Here is a 16688-nt window from a genome sequence, read left to right as displayed (position 1 = left end):
AGACATTTCTTGTACTTCTAATAGGCGCATTCCATTTCTGATGTGCCTATGCTTTTAAACATCACCACAATTTCTACCAAACCCCGGCATAGATCCCACAGCTCCCATCCCATCAATCCCACTGACGGTTTAGACAACGGCCGATGTGCTCGCAGCTCGACAAATGTGTACCACTGTATGAATCCAGTGTTGGTGAGCGAAAACAGAAAGATGTCTTTTATGCCAGAAAACATGAGATACGTGCCTCAGGCTCAGCACCAAGAAAGCTCCATAGCTATACTAAATATCCAGAAAACGATCAACGGAAGGTGCTTTGCGTCTAGTGGCCCACGAGGCCCGGCCGTTCGTTTTTTTTTTTTTTTTTGTTTCCTGTAGTGACATTACTGAGCTGCTGGCTATGTAGATAGGGCTTGGTTGTGCCCTTGCGGCTGCGCGGGCGGCGATTGGCTGTGGTGAGGGAGTGGGTCTGTAAAGACACCTCAGGCAGTATCGTCTACAACTCAGTATTATTATGCGATATGGTCCAAATGCCAGCTACGGATACAGTGACCAGATAAATCATGGATTTCACAGTCATTAGACCGTAAGTATTAATGGAGCACCGCAAAGAGAAACTCATTGATCAGGTTCCTGACTTCTCCGTGCACTCCCCTTCCCGTTACGGAAACCGTTTTCTCCGAGCAATCCACATCATGTATAAATAGCCCTAAGTACGCTGCTGTGAATATCCTTAGACCTCTACATTCAGTTTATCCTCTCATTTTCTCTGTTACCTGATACCTGAAAATTCGCAGGCCATGCCGATTGAACCCGAACAAGTCGAAGCGTACTCCTTCAATCTCAGCACCTTTGGACGAGAGATATCCACCGCCAGTGAAGCAACACAGGTCTGGTTCAATCGTGGCCTGACATGGTTGTATACGTTCAATCATATGGAGGCAATCAATTGCTTCAGGAAAGCATTGTCAAGTAATGCTTCGTGCGCCATGGCCTACTGGGGCATTGCCTTCGCCCTTGGTCCCAATTATGCTTGGTGCGGTTGGGTAGGGGGGATGACGCTAAGCTGCTGGAGCCTCAGTTGAAGGTTGCGCTTGCGGTGGCGGATATTGAAGTGGATAGTTCGTGTTTTTGTCGGTTGGATACTTCGTAGGCCTTGTGTTGTAAGTAGATAGTATTCCGCCTAGGGTTTGGCTGGAGAGCTATTGTTTCCTTTCATTTGAGTGACATTATTGTTTCTATCGAAACAAACTCTTAGCTAGTTATATATGAATAAACTCCTCTCTGCTGACTTAGCTTCCCAGTAGTAGATCTGCCGATAATGATTGCAGTGGACAAAGGCTATCTAGATTTCGTAGTAATTCAATTGTACAAAGAACTCAAATGGCACTTTAAACGGACGAACCCATCACGAACGATCTTACAGTTTATAGCATGTTCCAAGCCCGCAGTATAAGAGATCAAATCCGCGTCACAGAATCAATGGCAGCGGCCACCTGGTTGACATTAGTTGGGTTCAGTCCGGAAACATTGATACGGCCATTATCCGGTAGATAGATGTGGTGCGTTGTGCGCAGTTGTTGGCATTGAAGTGGATTCAGAGGCAAGCAGCTTTCAATAGTTAGTTGCTAATTTAGATCATGAAAGGAGATTAAGGTGTACGTACGCGAAAAGACCTTTTGTCGTCAAGATTACGTCCCAGTTGCCCGGTGTCTGTAGACATTAGTCCTGTATAGAGCCAGAAGAGTTTTGTGGGACGTACGTTCTGCAAAGCCTGGTAAAGCTTTTGTCGATTGTCGAGTAGCCGAGAGCGCATGGCTACTAGCTCGTCAGACCTGCACATCAGTCAGAGCTGTCCTTCATAAGACATTGGTCTGTTTTACCATTGCCCCTTCAAGTCCGGGCCCATAGCAATACTCGCCAAACGCGACCCATAAGCCGGCGACGAAGAAAATTCCCACCGAATCAAACAGCGCAACTGATCATAAACACGCGAAGCAATCGCAGCATTTGAGTTGACGACATGAAGCACCCCGCATCTCTCACCATACAATCCCAAGTTCTTAGAAAACGACTGGCAAACAACCATTTCGAACCCCATCTCCGTAAATAGCCTGATCGGGTAGGCATCTTCATCCATTGACCCGCCGAGACCTTGGTAGGCGATGTCCAGAAATGGAAAGACGTTGGCTTTCTTCATTGCCTCTGCGAGCGCGTCCCACTGTGATGGTGTTAGGTCTGCTCCGGTGGGGTTGTGGCAGCATCCTTGGAGGATGAAGATGCTGTTTGGTGGTGCGCTGGAGACAGTGTTGAGTAGGGTTGTGAAATCGACTGTGGCGGTTTCGGGGTCGTAGTATCGATACTTGACCACTTGCAAGCCTACCAGAGAGCAGAGGGGCTCGTAGTTTCCCCAGGTTGGTGTACCCACGTACACCGTGTTCTGCTTGGAGCCGGCACATCGCGCTAGAAACAAAGCGGCCAGGTGGTTTGCGCCTGTACCTGAGATGGTTTGGACGGATGTGATCTGAGAGCAATATGTCAGGGGCCGTAGCGATATAGGGGTAAGCCTTAAGAGCTCACACGCCCATCATTCAATGCTTCGCACTCCTCGCCGAACATGACAGCCGCTGCATCTTTCAGAAACGCTGGCTTCCCTGTGGTAGATTCATACTACAGCATATCTTATCAGTATCGGGACCCAGGCCGTTGAGGTTAATCGAGGAGTTTATACATCATGTCCGGGGTTGTTTTGCTCCAGGATTCTTTTAGCCTGATTTGTGAGACAACTGTATCAGCATCAAACTCCTGCAACTGCACACTCATACTAACCTCCCGCAGGACTCCCATTTCATGATACTTCCCCTCCGTATTGCGATAAATCCCGACACCGAGATCCACCTTGTCCGGAGACGCATCGCTGTCCGCATCCCGCTTCAAGACGAACATAGGGTCCACCGGACCTTGCTGCACATTTTCAAACATATTTGCACAGTTCTTTTCGAGAGTTAGAAAGATGAAGACTCAGGATATTGGAGAGATGCACGTATTTCAAATCGTGGTATGTAGGAGATGGGTTTCGGTTTCGGCATCCGAAGCCGAAAAATTGTACATTAAGCAGACTCAGTCTCTTGGATCCATTGACGCTGAGTTTCTGTGATATATTCGGAATACGGCTACGTCGGCTACCTTGCCGGTTGCGCGAAGCACTCCGATAGAAGTTTCTCAACATCGGCAAGGCGCCCGATTTTTACAAACGAGGGTTGCTCGTCGCTATTTACGAGCGGAAATTGGGACCACAAGTAAATTCAGGCAATGTGGAACAGGCAAGCACTAAGTTCGGTAACGTCAGAGCAGTCTTAAGGCAAGTTGGTAAATTTATTATCTCACAAACCCTATATCGCGCTTGTATCCATCCATCTGATCAAAAAGTTTGAGGTTTATATTGGCGTAACCCATCACGCTGTCCGTAGTGATGTCATTCCCGGCTGGTAGTGTCAAGCTAGTTCATACCCAAGGCGCTCGTAGAATTAGAAGGGCTTTCGGTACGTTCTCTCCGTTGAAAGTAAATTTGGAGACGAAGTCGCAATAAATCGCTGTCGACTATCGGTGGCTTCCTGTTTTGAAGATGTTGATGTCGATAGGTATTGTTCATAGACAGTTTGCTGTTCGACAACATCGTTCACAAAATTCAGATTATTAACATCAGGCTGTCTCGAGATTCTCTGGCGAAATGGGGTAAATAAAGTATTTCTGTAGGGTTCGAAATCTTTTCTGGGTCGATCATTAAATGCTTGGTTCATTGCTCTTTTAATGGATCCGTTCAGCATGTATCTCTCCGGATCAAACTCTTCCTGTGGTCGAGCATGCTGAGGACTGGGAGTCATATAGCTTTGGGGTGGGTTAAAACGAGGATTGGTATTGTACACCGGTTGCTGTGAATTTTGGATATCCTCCATGGTTTCATTAAGTCCGACGGAATGATCAAATATCTTGATCGGAGAGGTATATGAGCCCGATGCGTTCATCCTTAAACCTAGCTCAGCATCATAGGTAGGTTGTCCACGGTCGACTGTCTCCGACACAGTAACCGTATGTGATGTGTTGGCTGAAGGATCTTCCTGGCCCACGAACTGTTGGACATGATGCTTTGGTTCCGGAAGCCAACCAGAGAACTGGTTGCTCGATATGAACTGGGTCCCGGCTGCGGCGCTAAGACCATATTCATCGTGCATCCTCTTGGACGAACACTCGCTTGCCGCATAGCTATCGCCTGCATCGCTCAGTTGTAGTTGTGCCTTATCCCGCATTTCGCGCGAGGGCTGTGCTTCCAGTTCAGCAGCGATCTGGTCGTCAATAGTAAAACGTCTGGGAAATTGTGGAACTGGCTGGTGAAGGCTGGGAGTATAGCTGTCGAGCCTCATCAGCGATCTAGACGGTTGTGGATATGGATGAGGACCAAATAGATTGGCGTACTGCTGTTCTTGTTCCTGAGATACAGACTCGATAGGAAGAACGATGTCCGATGGCGCAAGAGATGGCGACTTCCTGGGAAGGTTCTGAGACGATAGAAGTAATTGACTGGAAATGGTTCTTCCCTTACTTGGACTGTATGCTCCTCCATCTGTTGATAGACTCCGATCCACGAGGTCGGAATCCTCCCTATCTAGGAGCATTGGCTGGGATGACTCGTTACTGTTTTTGTTGCGACCATTACTCGAAGATTCTGGACTATCCCACGGCCGATGTATTCGGATATCCACTTTTCCAATCATTCCAAACTCAGATGACGCACGCTCTCGCGGCCCTTGGCGAGGTCTCGGGTGGCTGATCCTGCCACCGGAAGGGACCAGTCTATTGTGATCCGCCTCTGTCAACTTCCGCCTTTTCCCGAATCTCTCCAGTTCCTCTATGGACCTAAATGGCATCTTGACTGGGCGGGTGACTCCAATTGCAGCCCAGTCGTTTGTTCCTAGTAGTTGGCGTTTGATGCGGTCTAAGCGGGATAAGGCTTGGGGAGGTTCGTTGCTCGCGCATGCTGGGGGGTTGGACAGCCCGTGTAAGTTCCTACTGGGCTGGTTATATATTAGCATGGAAGCAGAAACCCAGAAGCATTTCACTCCCCCAGCAACTCACCTGGTCTCGTGAATCAGGTTCCCCGCTAAGTGTACGTTTCTGCGACTTGGGGACGTGGAATTGGCTCTGGAAGATTTCAGGTACTTGAGCGTCATCATCTCTTGACCTGGGCTTTGCGAATCTCTGTTTCTGTAGTGTACTTGGGTCTTTCGAGTGTCGCTGTAGACGGCCTCCAGTCCAGTTCATTGCAGATTCGAGGTTCAGAACGGTGTACTCTATTGCGTAGAATATAATCGGTTATTGCTTGCAAATAAGGGGGAAAACATATGAATAAAAAGCATCTGGACAGTGTAGAATGAGTTTGATGGCTAGCGAATCTAAAGAGAAGAGCCTCAGCTCATGACATCCAAAAAGGGAATAGTCCACTCACGCGTCGATTCACCACGCAACAGGGTTTTCTGCCTCCTTCAACTGCTAAAAGTGCCTTAGTTGAGCTAGTAGAAGAGCGCTATGAGGCTATAAATGACCTGAATTATGGCTGAATTATGTTCTGCTAATATAACCCGCTCTTTTCTCCTTCCATATGATTGTTGGTTGGAGATCATTGAGGACCTTGCATTTCGGGATATCCTCTCGCTGTCAACAGTATTTAGGCATTTGCACCCTTTGCCGAATCACTTCTTTACAAGAATATAAACTGGACCTGGGAATATACTGTTCCCGTTCGCAAACTACTCCTATTTCGGATCTTCTTCAAGCGCCCAGACCTGGTGTCTACGGTACGAAATCTCAGTCTACCTTCATCAACCCCATCATGGATCTGCCGTACGAGGAATATAATTTGGCGTCGAGAGTCAGCCCGCTTCAAAGACATGGTGGACAAGGCAACCGATATCATACAGTGCGCCCAATTTGATGATGCAGAGGACAGGAAAGAGGCCCTCGAGGGAGCAGATTTATATGCTTTTGCGGCTGACTTCATTGCTCAGCTTCCGAACATGAAGTCTCTTTATCTGGATTATTCTTTCATCTGGATGGGAGGATACCCGGAAAGGATGGTGATGCACGCACTTCACTCGCCAGGATTGGCGTTGCCGGCTTTCAAATTCCTTCAGCTTCTTGACTATTGGAGAAATGTGCCTTCTATGGAAGAATCGGTGCAAGATACTGGTATGGATATACCTGATGAATCCCCGGGGTCCAGCAATAATAATCAGTATGAATGGCCTGCCGCAGTTTATCGCAGGTGGCTGGTTTGGGGTTGACGTGCTTTGAGAACGGGTGCGCGCGGGTGGTTGTTAGGAATCTAGGTATTCCGCCGTTGTAACTCATCAATTCATCCACACATGATTCATGTCTTGTAATATGGCTCAAGAAATGACCCTCGCAACCCGAAACGATCCTTATCCTGAATCAAATGATTGTATACCGACTTTTCTGCGTTTTCTTTTCCTTTCTGTCGCTGTCTCCTACATGGTGATGTGTTGGAAGTATGGATCAGATTTTCTCAGACTTCGTTTGGGTCTTCCTATGTAGTCGACTCCACGGGTAGATTGTGGGTTCGTATTTTGAGTGCCAATCATGTCCACACATGTCAGTTAATCCTGTATTAGTTGCTCCGATGTTCATGGCAATGATTAAATCTTCTGCATGAAATCCGGTTTCTATGTACAAATTGAGCTCGTAAGGGTTATATGCGATCACGGGATGTGTGTCTTTTTTGCAACAGCATATACAATGAAGTTTAAGCATGTATATTCCGACTCTTGACTTCAGCGAACGGACTTCATGACCCGAGTTGAAAGCTTATAGGCAAGAAACTTGCCTATTTTGATTGAAAACTCTACATAGAAGCCCAAGAGCTTGGTATATCTCCAGTTGATCGATCTTCAACTGCCCAAGTCCATAGCGCCTGGATGACCATTTCTGCAAATGGCCTCCGTTACTTCAATTGCTCGATTTCCCATTATCTGAGCTCATAGTGCCTGATTTCTTCATTTATTGTTTAACTATCCAAAATCGCCCAATTGCTCAATGTTTGCCTACGTACTCGTACGGGCTCTCTGTACAGCACGTTTCTCCTCTATATATCTCGGGGCTAACGGCCATTTTTTTTTTTTTTGTTTTTGGATATTTATGGAAAAATCAAGATTTGACTTCTATCTCAAATATATATTCACACGAAACACACATTGGACCCCAGAGTAAGTGAGCTTTGGGTAAAAGCATCTTTACTACGTATAGAGGTCTATTCGACGCGCGAAGCAAATGGTGGATTTGAATACACTAAGCCCTACGTCCCCCATGATTTCCATTGGGCATGAGATACAGAGGAGCGGTAGCTGAACAGAGTAATTTCCGGATCCATGCAGTTCGTTTCCAGCCTATGTTACCGTCCTTTGAGAGGGTTTTGTGATGCGGGAGATACGATTCAGCTCTCATGCTGGGCAAGGCCAGCGGTTTTACGACGGGCGACAGGATTGACTACTCATATTTTCTGGGATTTCGCACCGGCATTCTTCATCTACGTGTCACTGCAATGCCAATAGATGACGATAAACAAGATTCAATGACGTAGTCCGTATGGATAGCGTTCTTAACGACCACCTGCTTGGCCCTCTCTGGTTGCTGTATCCTCGTTTGAGACATTCACGTCATTCGAAAACTCTGGAACAGCCGTAGCTTCGACTGAATGGATCCGGCTCGGCCCGAGACTGAACCTTTCCGAAACCAATGCAAATGAAACAAACAGGAAACAGTCACGTGAAGCTCGCTTGCAAAAGCGGAACGCACTACAAAAATCTCTGCTGCATCTTCTTCCGAACAACTTCATGTCACCACGACATTGGTCAATGGCTGGCCACTTTGGAGTCACAATGAGAAAATCTAATTCATCAACTGATCGATGCGATGCAATGCACTTTGAATGACAGCTCAGTTGCTGTCAATTTTTTTGCTCGACATGTTGGTGCGCTGGTGCAATAATTGGAATGACGATTGCCATCCCTCCTTAATAGGTGAGCAATTTTCTACTGATTTATTTTTGCTTTGATTTATTCCCCCTGTTTCAATTGCCGCCTAAGAGTGCACGGGGTTAATCCCTCGTTATGATGACTACCATATACCAAATGCATAGTTCAACTGAAGATCTTCGGATTGCTGAACGAAAACCTATACCATCTTTCACCTTGTCTGATGCGCTTCTGTCACTTTTTCTTCATGCCATATCTTTTTTGCTGCAACCTACTATTGTGGATGATACTGACATGCATTGTCAATAGATCTAACTTTTCCCGTATGCATTGCTGCCCAACGCGGCTCGCTGACTTGCGACATGTCCGTGCGGTCTGACCAGTCACGACTCGTGTTTCTTCCGAGAGATTCCTGTAGTATCCTGAGGAACCCCTATTCAAGTGGTCATTGCTGTCCCCTATCCAGCTGTACGGCGTACGCACGGCTGAAACTCCGTTGACGTGCAGAGTCACAGCTGACACATCTCTTCCCAGTGTGATGTAGGCTGTAGGTCGCGCATATCACCTTGATCCCGACCACTGGGACGCTGTAAGCAAAGCAGCGCCGTAGTTGACGTGGTGTCGCTCGTAGCCATCCAAATGTATCTGACAGACACTTGACGGACGTCCGGATGCAAATAGTGCGTCCGATTGTCGCGAGCGAAAGCGGGGCCGAGGCGTAATGCCGTCAGCGATTCAATCAGGGGGGGTTAAAGGATTCGATCTGAACCAATCAATCGGAGACCGGACCATGTTCTCCCAGTCAGGAAAGGGCTCCACTGCCAATCAATAGCAGGGCTGACGGTGGATACAGGAATTGACTGGTAGAGAGAGTGCCACACCGCTTGACTCGATGCGAGAAGTTGCATTCCATCACAGACTCCAAGAGAGTCAGACACGCTCAGAGAAAGCCACGTCAATCCTGTTCGTTCCCAGTGTTATGCAGAGCACCAATAACAGTCCCCTCTTGGCTCTCCACCGCGGCTGTGAGCCCCTCCGGCTTTTGCTTCTTCGGGAGGGGATCTGATTCAGGTGATGCCCTTAAAAACCGCGCACTCCCTCCCTCCTCTGCATCGTTTCCCTTCCTCTTCTTCCCTCTCAAACTCATCGTCTCATCTTATCTCGATTATATCTCGCCATCGGAGGATTGTCATTGAACCCCTATCCCCCTGATACCCCCCTCCAGGATATCTTGTTATCTAGCTGTACTCTTACAGTCAGTGACTATATACAATCTACCATTTGCAAGGCTTTCAGTGTCTTTTGCTTCGTTTCTTCATTTCTGTCTGCTTTTGCAAGTTCCAGCCGGAATCTTGGGAAGAAAAAAAAAAAAAAAGCCGTCCATTGGATTTCAGTCCGTTTTGCCCGGAGAGGATCTGCTTTTGTTGCTTTTCTTTCTTGCCTCGTTTCCGTCTTCTTTCTGCACTTGCTCCTGCACTTGCATCACTCCAATCCAGAAAATAACAGGTAGTCCCCTTCATCTCATTTCTTTGTCGCTGCTGTTTTCGTTTTGCTCGTTTCCCCCTTACGCATTGCAATTCCGGGCGCTATGCGTCTGATACGCCGACAGCTTTCCACTGGACCCCATGGACTTTGTTTCTGTTTTACTATCCGGATTCTGCCCTGTCAATCTTGACAGTTGCCAATTATGATGTTTATGATGCATCGTATTGAGTGTTTTATGTTGCACTCTCCACATGGATTTCCAAAGACCGTTTTTGCTTTCTCTGGCCGTGGACACGAACCGAACCAACCTGGAGCAGTAGAAGACTTAATGTTGTCTTCATTCCGTCATGGTTTGGATTCTTTACTTTCCGTTTGGACTTTACTTTATATACGACCCCAGAATTACCCATGGATATGCCTTTGGACCCTTGGACCTTTGTACCTTGACCTGGACCTAAACTGGATTATTCGCTCTTCGACCCTACTCTGCTTTTGATTTGGACCATTTTCATCCTGGATTATTGTTGTGGCTTGTCTTCGACTATACGGCGTTTGATTTGCACCTGTTTCTGGATTTATGGACCTTTCGATACATACCCTGGACAACCTCAATGACTGACTGTAGTCTTTTCGTTTGGACTTCAGACCATGGACACCCGGAAAAGAAAGCATAATGTTTCTAGACGGCATGTAGCTCTGCGCTTCTTTGTAGTGCACCTCGTGTCACTTATCACTCGGACGACAAGACCTCGGACTGAACCATTTGACGCCTCTGTAATGAACTGGATAACGGACTAGCGGTAGTATCGCCTTTAGGACCCTTCCTGGATAGTATACTTCAATGGACGACTTTCGGTTCGTACTCTCGAGAACATTGCAAACCGTCCATCAATTGACTAACAGAATACAGACTTTCGACGCACGCTTTGGATCGGACCTTGCAATTGCTGCTTTTTTTTTTTTTTTCCTTGCTCTTTTCTCTTCGCCATGCAAAGTAACGTGAATTTACTGACTTGCTTTCCGTCAATAGTTTTTGTTTGCGATTCTTCCAGTTACCTGGACCTTTCACAATGTCTCACATTCAGACCGACTCCAGGAGATTAGCACTCTCCCAAACTGCCCTTCGGAATATGGACCAATTCTCTCAGCCCAGACATGCTCCCATTGGGTTCACAAACTTAGCCTCCCTCAAAGTTGAGGATGATGATCTCTCCAGCCAGGACAACTACTCTCTTTGCTCAAGCACCAATGCCCACGGAAACCCCTGGTCTTTGAGTGATGCAGATGTTGAGGCTGGGCCCGTCTCCAAGGCGGAATCCCCCGAAGTTCAGATGCTCTCCTTTAACTTTTCGCAACAACTTGTTCCTTCTACTGTCGGCCCAAGCGAAGTGATGTACCAGCCCGGATCTGACTTCCAAGTCATCCAGGACAATGAAATGGACTTCTCCCAATCCCGTGGAGACTTTAACGCATACTCTGCGTTCCTGGACTTTTCTGCATTCGATAATGACTCGAGTGTCCACAATGGATCCCAATCTTGCACCGATGATTCTCTTTCCGTTGGACACAGCTCCCACATGGATGATGGCCAAATGTCGGCCAACGACGCATGGAACTCCATGCTGCACCGGACTTCCCTTGACGGACTCCCTTCTTCTATTTTCCAGACTGCCCCTGTTTCTCCTCCTTTGACTGAAGCTAGCAATGACTTTTCTGTTACTTCTTCGTGTTCGCAATCTGGATACCCTTCGTTTATGACCCAGGATGATGCCATGCTCAAGGATGTTACTGCTACTCCGTCGTTGAGCAGCCACGGAATTAACCTTGGTGACCCGTTGTTTCCCCTTACGCCGCCGCTCAATGAGCAGGACCCGAACAGGTTTGTTTTGCCTCTTGTGTGTTGCGATCATGCGGTACTGACATCCGACAGAACTATCAGGCCTTCCAAACAGGCGCGCAGGCCCGCGTTGCAGACCCCTCCTCAGCAGATGAAGCAGGAGGAATTCTTCCACCCTCTGCCCGCTCGCCGTGGATCCAAGGACAGCACGGATATGAAGAACCCCCGTGACCACCCTTACTACTCTTTGCCCACCAACAGTGATGGAAAGTACTACTGCCCATTTGGCAACGGCGAGAAGCCTTGCAGCCACCCGCCTACTACCCAGAAGTGCGCTTATCAGTATGTCGCCTACTCCCCTACTCCTTCGAGACACAAAACGATGCTAATATTAAACAGTAAATACCTTGACTCGCACCTCAAGCCTTACCGCTGCAAGGTCCCCGCCTGCATGGACGCCCAGCTCCAATTCTCCTCCAACGCCTGCCTCTTCCGTCACGAGCGCGAAGCCCACGGCCTCCACGGCCACGGCGACAACCCCCACCTCTGCCTCTTCGAAGGATGCGACCGTTCTGTCCCAGGCTACGGCTTCCCCCGCCGCTGGAACCTCTATGACCACATGCGCAGAGTCCACGACTACACTTCCTCCGAGCACCCCAGCTCCCCCGAGACCTCTCCCACATCCTCCACCTCCAGCCATGCATCCAAGAAAAAGGAGAACCTGGGCCGCAAGAAGCGCGTGCTCGGTCCCTCGGGAACAACCACCATGAAGCGTACCCGGTCGACCTCGCAGACCAGCGCCATTAAGGCTGCCCACCAGGCCACCGCGCACCACGGACAACGCCTGCAGAACGCAGAGCGCAACTATTACAACTGCCGCTCGCGGCTGCTCGAGGAGATTAGCAAGATCATGCCGCAAGATTCCGGAATGCATGAGAAGGTTAATGCCAGCCTTCAGGAGCTTATTACCCTGGGATTGAACTACCGGCATATTGAGGCCAGTCAGACTGCGGCGAAGCTGGCTAGTGGTCTTGCTTAAATGGTAGCACCACACCTTGTCCCTTCCGGATATTTACCTTTGGAGATTTACCAGGAGATGATTCCAGGAGAAAACAAAAATTGTTGTACGATGTTGTTGTTGTCGTTGTCTAGTGGAGAAAAACCAGACTCTCGTGATCCAGCCATGGGTAGTCTTTTCTCGAAAGAGATACTGCAAGTCGCGGAACCAGCCCGTGCATTTCCTTTTCTTTTCTCTTTATGTCCCGTCAGGCCAGCCAGGATTTTGCCATTCGCATGTTCCATGTTCATATTCCTGTGAACCGTTTTCCCGAGGATTTCTTTGCCATTCGCTTTCTTCCACCACGGATTTCTTTTTTCCAGGATTGATTCCAATCTGCAGTCGTCGAGGGCAGACTTGCTCACTTGCTCTTGCTCATTAACAAGAGGTCTGAGTTGATGATGTTCTGAGGTTTAATGCATACCTCCCTAGGAAGCATCCATGTTTCCAACATGACGACTGGAATTCGACCATACAAGTACTGCTTGTCTTTATCATTCTTTACTTTCTACTTTTCCTTTGTCGATGCTCTATTTTCACGTTCTTTTGATCATTTCCTTTGTTTGATCAACTTCACTTTTACCATCGTTTTATCTTTATTTTCTTCTTTCGATTCCAACATTGAGATTGACATCCTCGACAAAAACACACCGGAATCATACAAGGCAAGGGATACACAAAAGCCAGGTCAGCCCAGACCAGACAAAAAAAAGAAAAAGGAAAAGGAAACAACAAAAAAAGGGGGAAAGCAAAAATGAGAAGGGACTGAATGGAGGTTTTCTGTTTTGTCGTTAGTTATTACTGTTCTGTTCAAGTTTTTATGTATTTCTGCGTTGTTCGTGTTTGCTTGTATGTGTTTTCTGTGCTTTATTATTGTTACTGGATTCGAGCGTTTTTTAGCGATTGACTTCTCACTCATTTGATTTTGATTTTTCGGTTTTTTGAATGATGCGCTTTTCTTTTCGGCTTGTGCTTGCTCGTCTTGATTAGGGTTGCATAGATGACGCCTGTTCAACTTTCGTGATGATGACTTATGACTTATGAGATGAGAATGAGATATGAATGATTATTCTGTTTTGAATACTTCTTTCCTTCCGTATATTTGTTTGTTTGATGACTGGAACTTCGTTAATCAATTCAATGGTCTTGTTCCTCTATCCATGGTATCAGTATTATAATCGTGAACATGATAACGCTATGCTTTATATACCTAGCTCATAAAACCAACTTTTCTCCGAATCTACCAAACCAATATGCTACCCAAGAAAAGAAACTAAGAACCCTCGCCGGCGAACTCCGCATTCAAGAACCTCACAAACGCACCCCCTACCTCCTCCTCCCTCAACGCGCCGCCTTTCCCCCCCGAGTAATTTCCCACATATGCCCGGTTCAGCCCTATCCACTGCCTCTTCAGCCTCTGTAGTCTCGGCAGCGCTAACACGCCTCCCGCACCTGCTAGTTCATCCGTAGATCCCAGCGCTGCGACGTGCGCGGGTATGAATATCGGCGTTGAGACGTCGGGGATTTCAATCGTTATCCCGTTGGGTGCGTTAGGTGGAAGATTCGAGAGGATTGCTGTTGCGAAGGGGTTTGAGAGGGTAAATGTGCGGATGGAGGAGATTATTGCCGAGGTGCGTTTTTCGAGCGAGTACAGGGCGGAGGAGTCGGTGGCTGTTGGGAGGACGGTTGCGGCGTGGGGTTTTATCTTCGGGCGTGTGCGGGTTAGGAGGCCTGTTCCTGGTGCGCCGGTGGCGCCTGTTGCGATGCTGTCTGTGTCGGAGGTTGTCTTGATGGATGCTGTTGGTGCTGGCGTTATGCTTGAAGTTTGTGGGGCGGTCGCCGATGGATGTGGGATTCCAGTAAGTGCTGTCCAGATATCTGCGATCGGGGGCTCTGCGTCGAAATACGGGACTGTGAAGAGGGGCTTGTCCCAGCGGCTGTGGGTGCTTGGTTCTTCGTAGCGGAAGATGAGGTTCTCGAGGAGTTCGGGAGGGTATCCTTCGTCTTCGCTTGGGTCTCCAGATGATTCCTGCTCGGGGGTCTTTTCGGCTTGTCGTTTTAGCTTGGCTTCATTGTTCGCGCGGCATTGCTCGATTGGTGTTCCGACGTGGACCTATCATTACTATCATTAGCAACCTCTTTATATCCCAAACTTGAGCACAAGGTACGCACAACACAACAAGTAGTTCCCACAGCCTTCGCCTCACACCAAAGCTGATACCGATACCCCTTGATATAATTCATCCCATCCAGAATTACAAACGTATCCTTTCCCAGCGCCCTCTTCGCTCTTGCATACGCAACCCCGCGCGCCATCTTCTCCGTCCGCGCGTTGTCGTAGACGCTTCGTGGGTGCGAGGCATCATGGGTCGGTACGACAGTTACTTTGTAGCGTGGGCGGGAGGGGTCGATCGCGCCGGAGGCGAAGAGGTCGTCTTGGGTTTTCTGGAGGAGGGAGGCGAGTTGGGTTGCTCGGTGAGTTAGGCCCGAGGAGGGGTAGCCGGAGAGAATTATTAGCTGTGGTTATTAGTATGCTCGTTTAAGACAGGGGGGATTGATTTGTTAGCATACCGGCATTTTGACGGTGTTGTTGATGTTGATGTTATGTTATGATGCTGCGGCCTTTTTTTTTTTTTTGCGGGGTCGCGGGGCATGTGACTGAAGTCGATAAATATCTACATTCCAGATCCCAAAACAGATAAGACGATTCTTTACTCTTCTTTACTCTATTTATGTACTCGTACTCATGTCTATGCTATAAACCAAACTTTTAGTCGTCTTCTCGTTTCATAAGTCATCAATTCAACCGCTCCGGAGCCCACCGAAGCTCATACCCAAACACCGTTTTCCGCAGCGTTTCATCACCAGGATCATCCTCAAATAGCACATCATCCATAAGCTTCTGAAAGATCTTTGTCACCGTAAACCCATTCTCCTCCGCCAGCGGGAAAAACTTCTCCGTTTTGGGCAACAGCCACGGCTCATACGGCGTAAAAATAACCAAAGCGACTGCCTCCGGCGATTTCTTCAGCGTCATCTGCATCGTCTTGATCAGGTTCGGGTGTTCGCGGTGGCTGTATACCACGTCTGCCATAATCAATGTATCGAATGTCGTCTGGTTATCGGGCAAGTGCGCGACCAATGGCTCAACGGTATTCCCCCATTTATACCCCTCGACATACAACGACGATTTGCTCGAGTCGATCGACGGCGCAGCAAGCTCGGCATTATACCGCATATTCTCCACAAGATCCGGATCCGGATAATCCGTCATAACGGTTGTCTTCGCGCCCAGAATTGCACTCACGATGCTGGGCACGCCTGCCGCAGCACCGATCTCCAGCACATTCTTCCTGTCCACCAGATCGCGGTGTTGTTCGAGGTAGTGCGAGCTCGTTCGGCCGGCGTTCCAGAGTAAATCGCCCTAGACCTCTAGAAGTCAGTTATGGGAATAGGGATAGTGTAAATTTAAACTGGCGCACGTACGTAGAGTGGGTGGCTTCCGACTAGGCGCACGCGCACTGTTTGGCCCGAGAGCATGTGGTGCTCTGCGAAGGTGGGTTCTTTCTCCGGGGGGTAGTACCCCTCGGGGTCATGAAAGATGTCGCCGACGTCGATTTCGTCTGCCATTGCGTGAGGGTTGGGGATTGGGTATAATTCAGTGTACGAGATCCGCTTTCGATAAGATCTAAATTCATAGTGGGGGTTCCAGATAAGGTTAGTGCGGAGCGTCACATGACTTTCCCAAATGGGGAACAGAAGTAGATGCATTCCGTACAAAATATAAGGAAAGTGAGTGAGAAGTGATTGACAAGGCCGAGCAATGCGGAGCTCAGCCTCGCTCTAAGCGGCTCCAGAGTTTACGAATAGAATATGACTAGCATATATATTTTATGCTAACTAATAGGAGTACTTCTTGGTGATGTCCCTGAAGGCTTTGTAGTCTTTCGGCAATCATGCCAAGGAGGAAAAATAAGGGTTCTCATTACTAGGCATCGTTGTATAGAGGGAATTTATATGTAGACTAACCTGCACCAAACTTGATCGCATCCACCTTTGAATCGGCAATGAGAAAGAAGCAAAAATAACTGTTAACTGCGCTCAATATGTCCGAGTACGGCTAAGCAGACGGGATGCCCTGTTTCCCACTCCAAGTTCGCCAAAGAAACTCAATTAGACAAGAAGAATGACTACATACAAAAGCCAAAAAGGTGTCATATGAAAAGTGTATACTACTAGATCGAAATATGGCACTGAAAAGAAGATT

At 48.0% G+C, this 16688-nt stretch overlaps 6 protein-coding genes across 6 annotated transcripts; 2 read left to right on the top strand and 4 right to left on the bottom strand.

The window, feature by feature from the left end:
• Positions 1 to 1457: 1457 nt before the first annotated feature.
• ACHE_20119S (uncharacterized protein) lies at positions 1458 to 2979 on the bottom strand (the record flags this gene model as incomplete). Its single annotated transcript, XM_043284386.1, has 7 exons — positions 1458 to 1608; positions 1664 to 1710; positions 1760 to 1832; positions 1881 to 2521; positions 2578 to 2667; positions 2729 to 2767; positions 2827 to 2979. 7 exons carry the CDS (start codon positions 2977 to 2979, stop codon positions 1458 to 1460), a joined length of 1194 nt encoding a protein of 397 aa, XP_043133183.1.
• A 545-nt stretch (positions 2980 to 3524) lies between these two features.
• ACHE_20118S (uncharacterized protein) lies at positions 3525 to 5316 on the bottom strand (the record flags this gene model as incomplete). The annotated part of the gene is made up of 2 exons (XM_043284384.1): positions 3525 to 5069; positions 5131 to 5316. 2 exons carry the CDS (start codon positions 5314 to 5316, stop codon positions 3525 to 3527), a joined length of 1731 nt encoding a protein of 576 aa, XP_043133182.1.
• Positions 5317 to 10597: 5281 nt separating this feature from the next.
• Positions 10598 to 12403, top strand: ACHE_20117A (putative C2H2 finger domain protein; the record flags this gene model as incomplete). The annotated part of the gene is made up of 3 exons (XM_043284383.1): positions 10598 to 11406; positions 11458 to 11706; positions 11764 to 12403. The coding sequence occupies 3 exons, from the start codon at positions 10598 to 10600 to the stop codon at positions 12401 to 12403; spliced, it is 1698 nt and encodes a 565-aa protein (XP_043133181.1).
• Positions 12404 to 12837: 434 nt separating this feature from the next.
• ACHE_20116A (uncharacterized protein) lies at positions 12838 to 13179 on the top strand (the record flags this gene model as incomplete). The annotated part of the gene is made up of 1 exon (XM_043284382.1): positions 12838 to 13179. The coding sequence occupies one exon, from the start codon at positions 12838 to 12840 to the stop codon at positions 13177 to 13179; it is 342 nt and encodes a 113-aa protein (XP_043133180.1).
• A 515-nt stretch (positions 13180 to 13694) lies between these two features.
• ACHE_20115S (putative RNA polymerase II Elongator complex associated protein Kti12) lies at positions 13695 to 14998 on the bottom strand (the record flags this gene model as incomplete). Its single annotated transcript, XM_043284381.1, has 3 exons — positions 13695 to 14534; positions 14594 to 14938; positions 14993 to 14998. The coding sequence occupies 3 exons, from the start codon at positions 14996 to 14998 to the stop codon at positions 13695 to 13697; spliced, it is 1191 nt and encodes a 396-aa protein (XP_043133179.1).
• Positions 14999 to 15218: 220 nt separating this feature from the next.
• On the bottom strand, positions 15219 to 16051 carry efm7 (putative nicotinamide N-methyltransferase Nnt1; the record flags this gene model as incomplete). The annotated part of the gene is made up of 2 exons (XM_043284380.1): positions 15219 to 15845; positions 15908 to 16051. The coding sequence occupies 2 exons, from the start codon at positions 16049 to 16051 to the stop codon at positions 15219 to 15221; spliced, it is 771 nt and encodes a 256-aa protein (XP_043133178.1).
• Positions 16052 to 16688: the final 637 nt, after the last annotated feature.

This window comes from Aspergillus chevalieri, chromosome 2, assembly GCF_016861735.1.
Source record: "Aspergillus chevalieri M1 DNA, chromosome 2, nearly complete sequence".
Classification (NCBI taxonomy): domain Eukaryota; kingdom Fungi; phylum Ascomycota; class Eurotiomycetes; order Eurotiales; family Aspergillaceae; genus Aspergillus; species Aspergillus chevalieri.
This window is presented reverse-complemented; position numbering and strand designations above follow the sequence as displayed.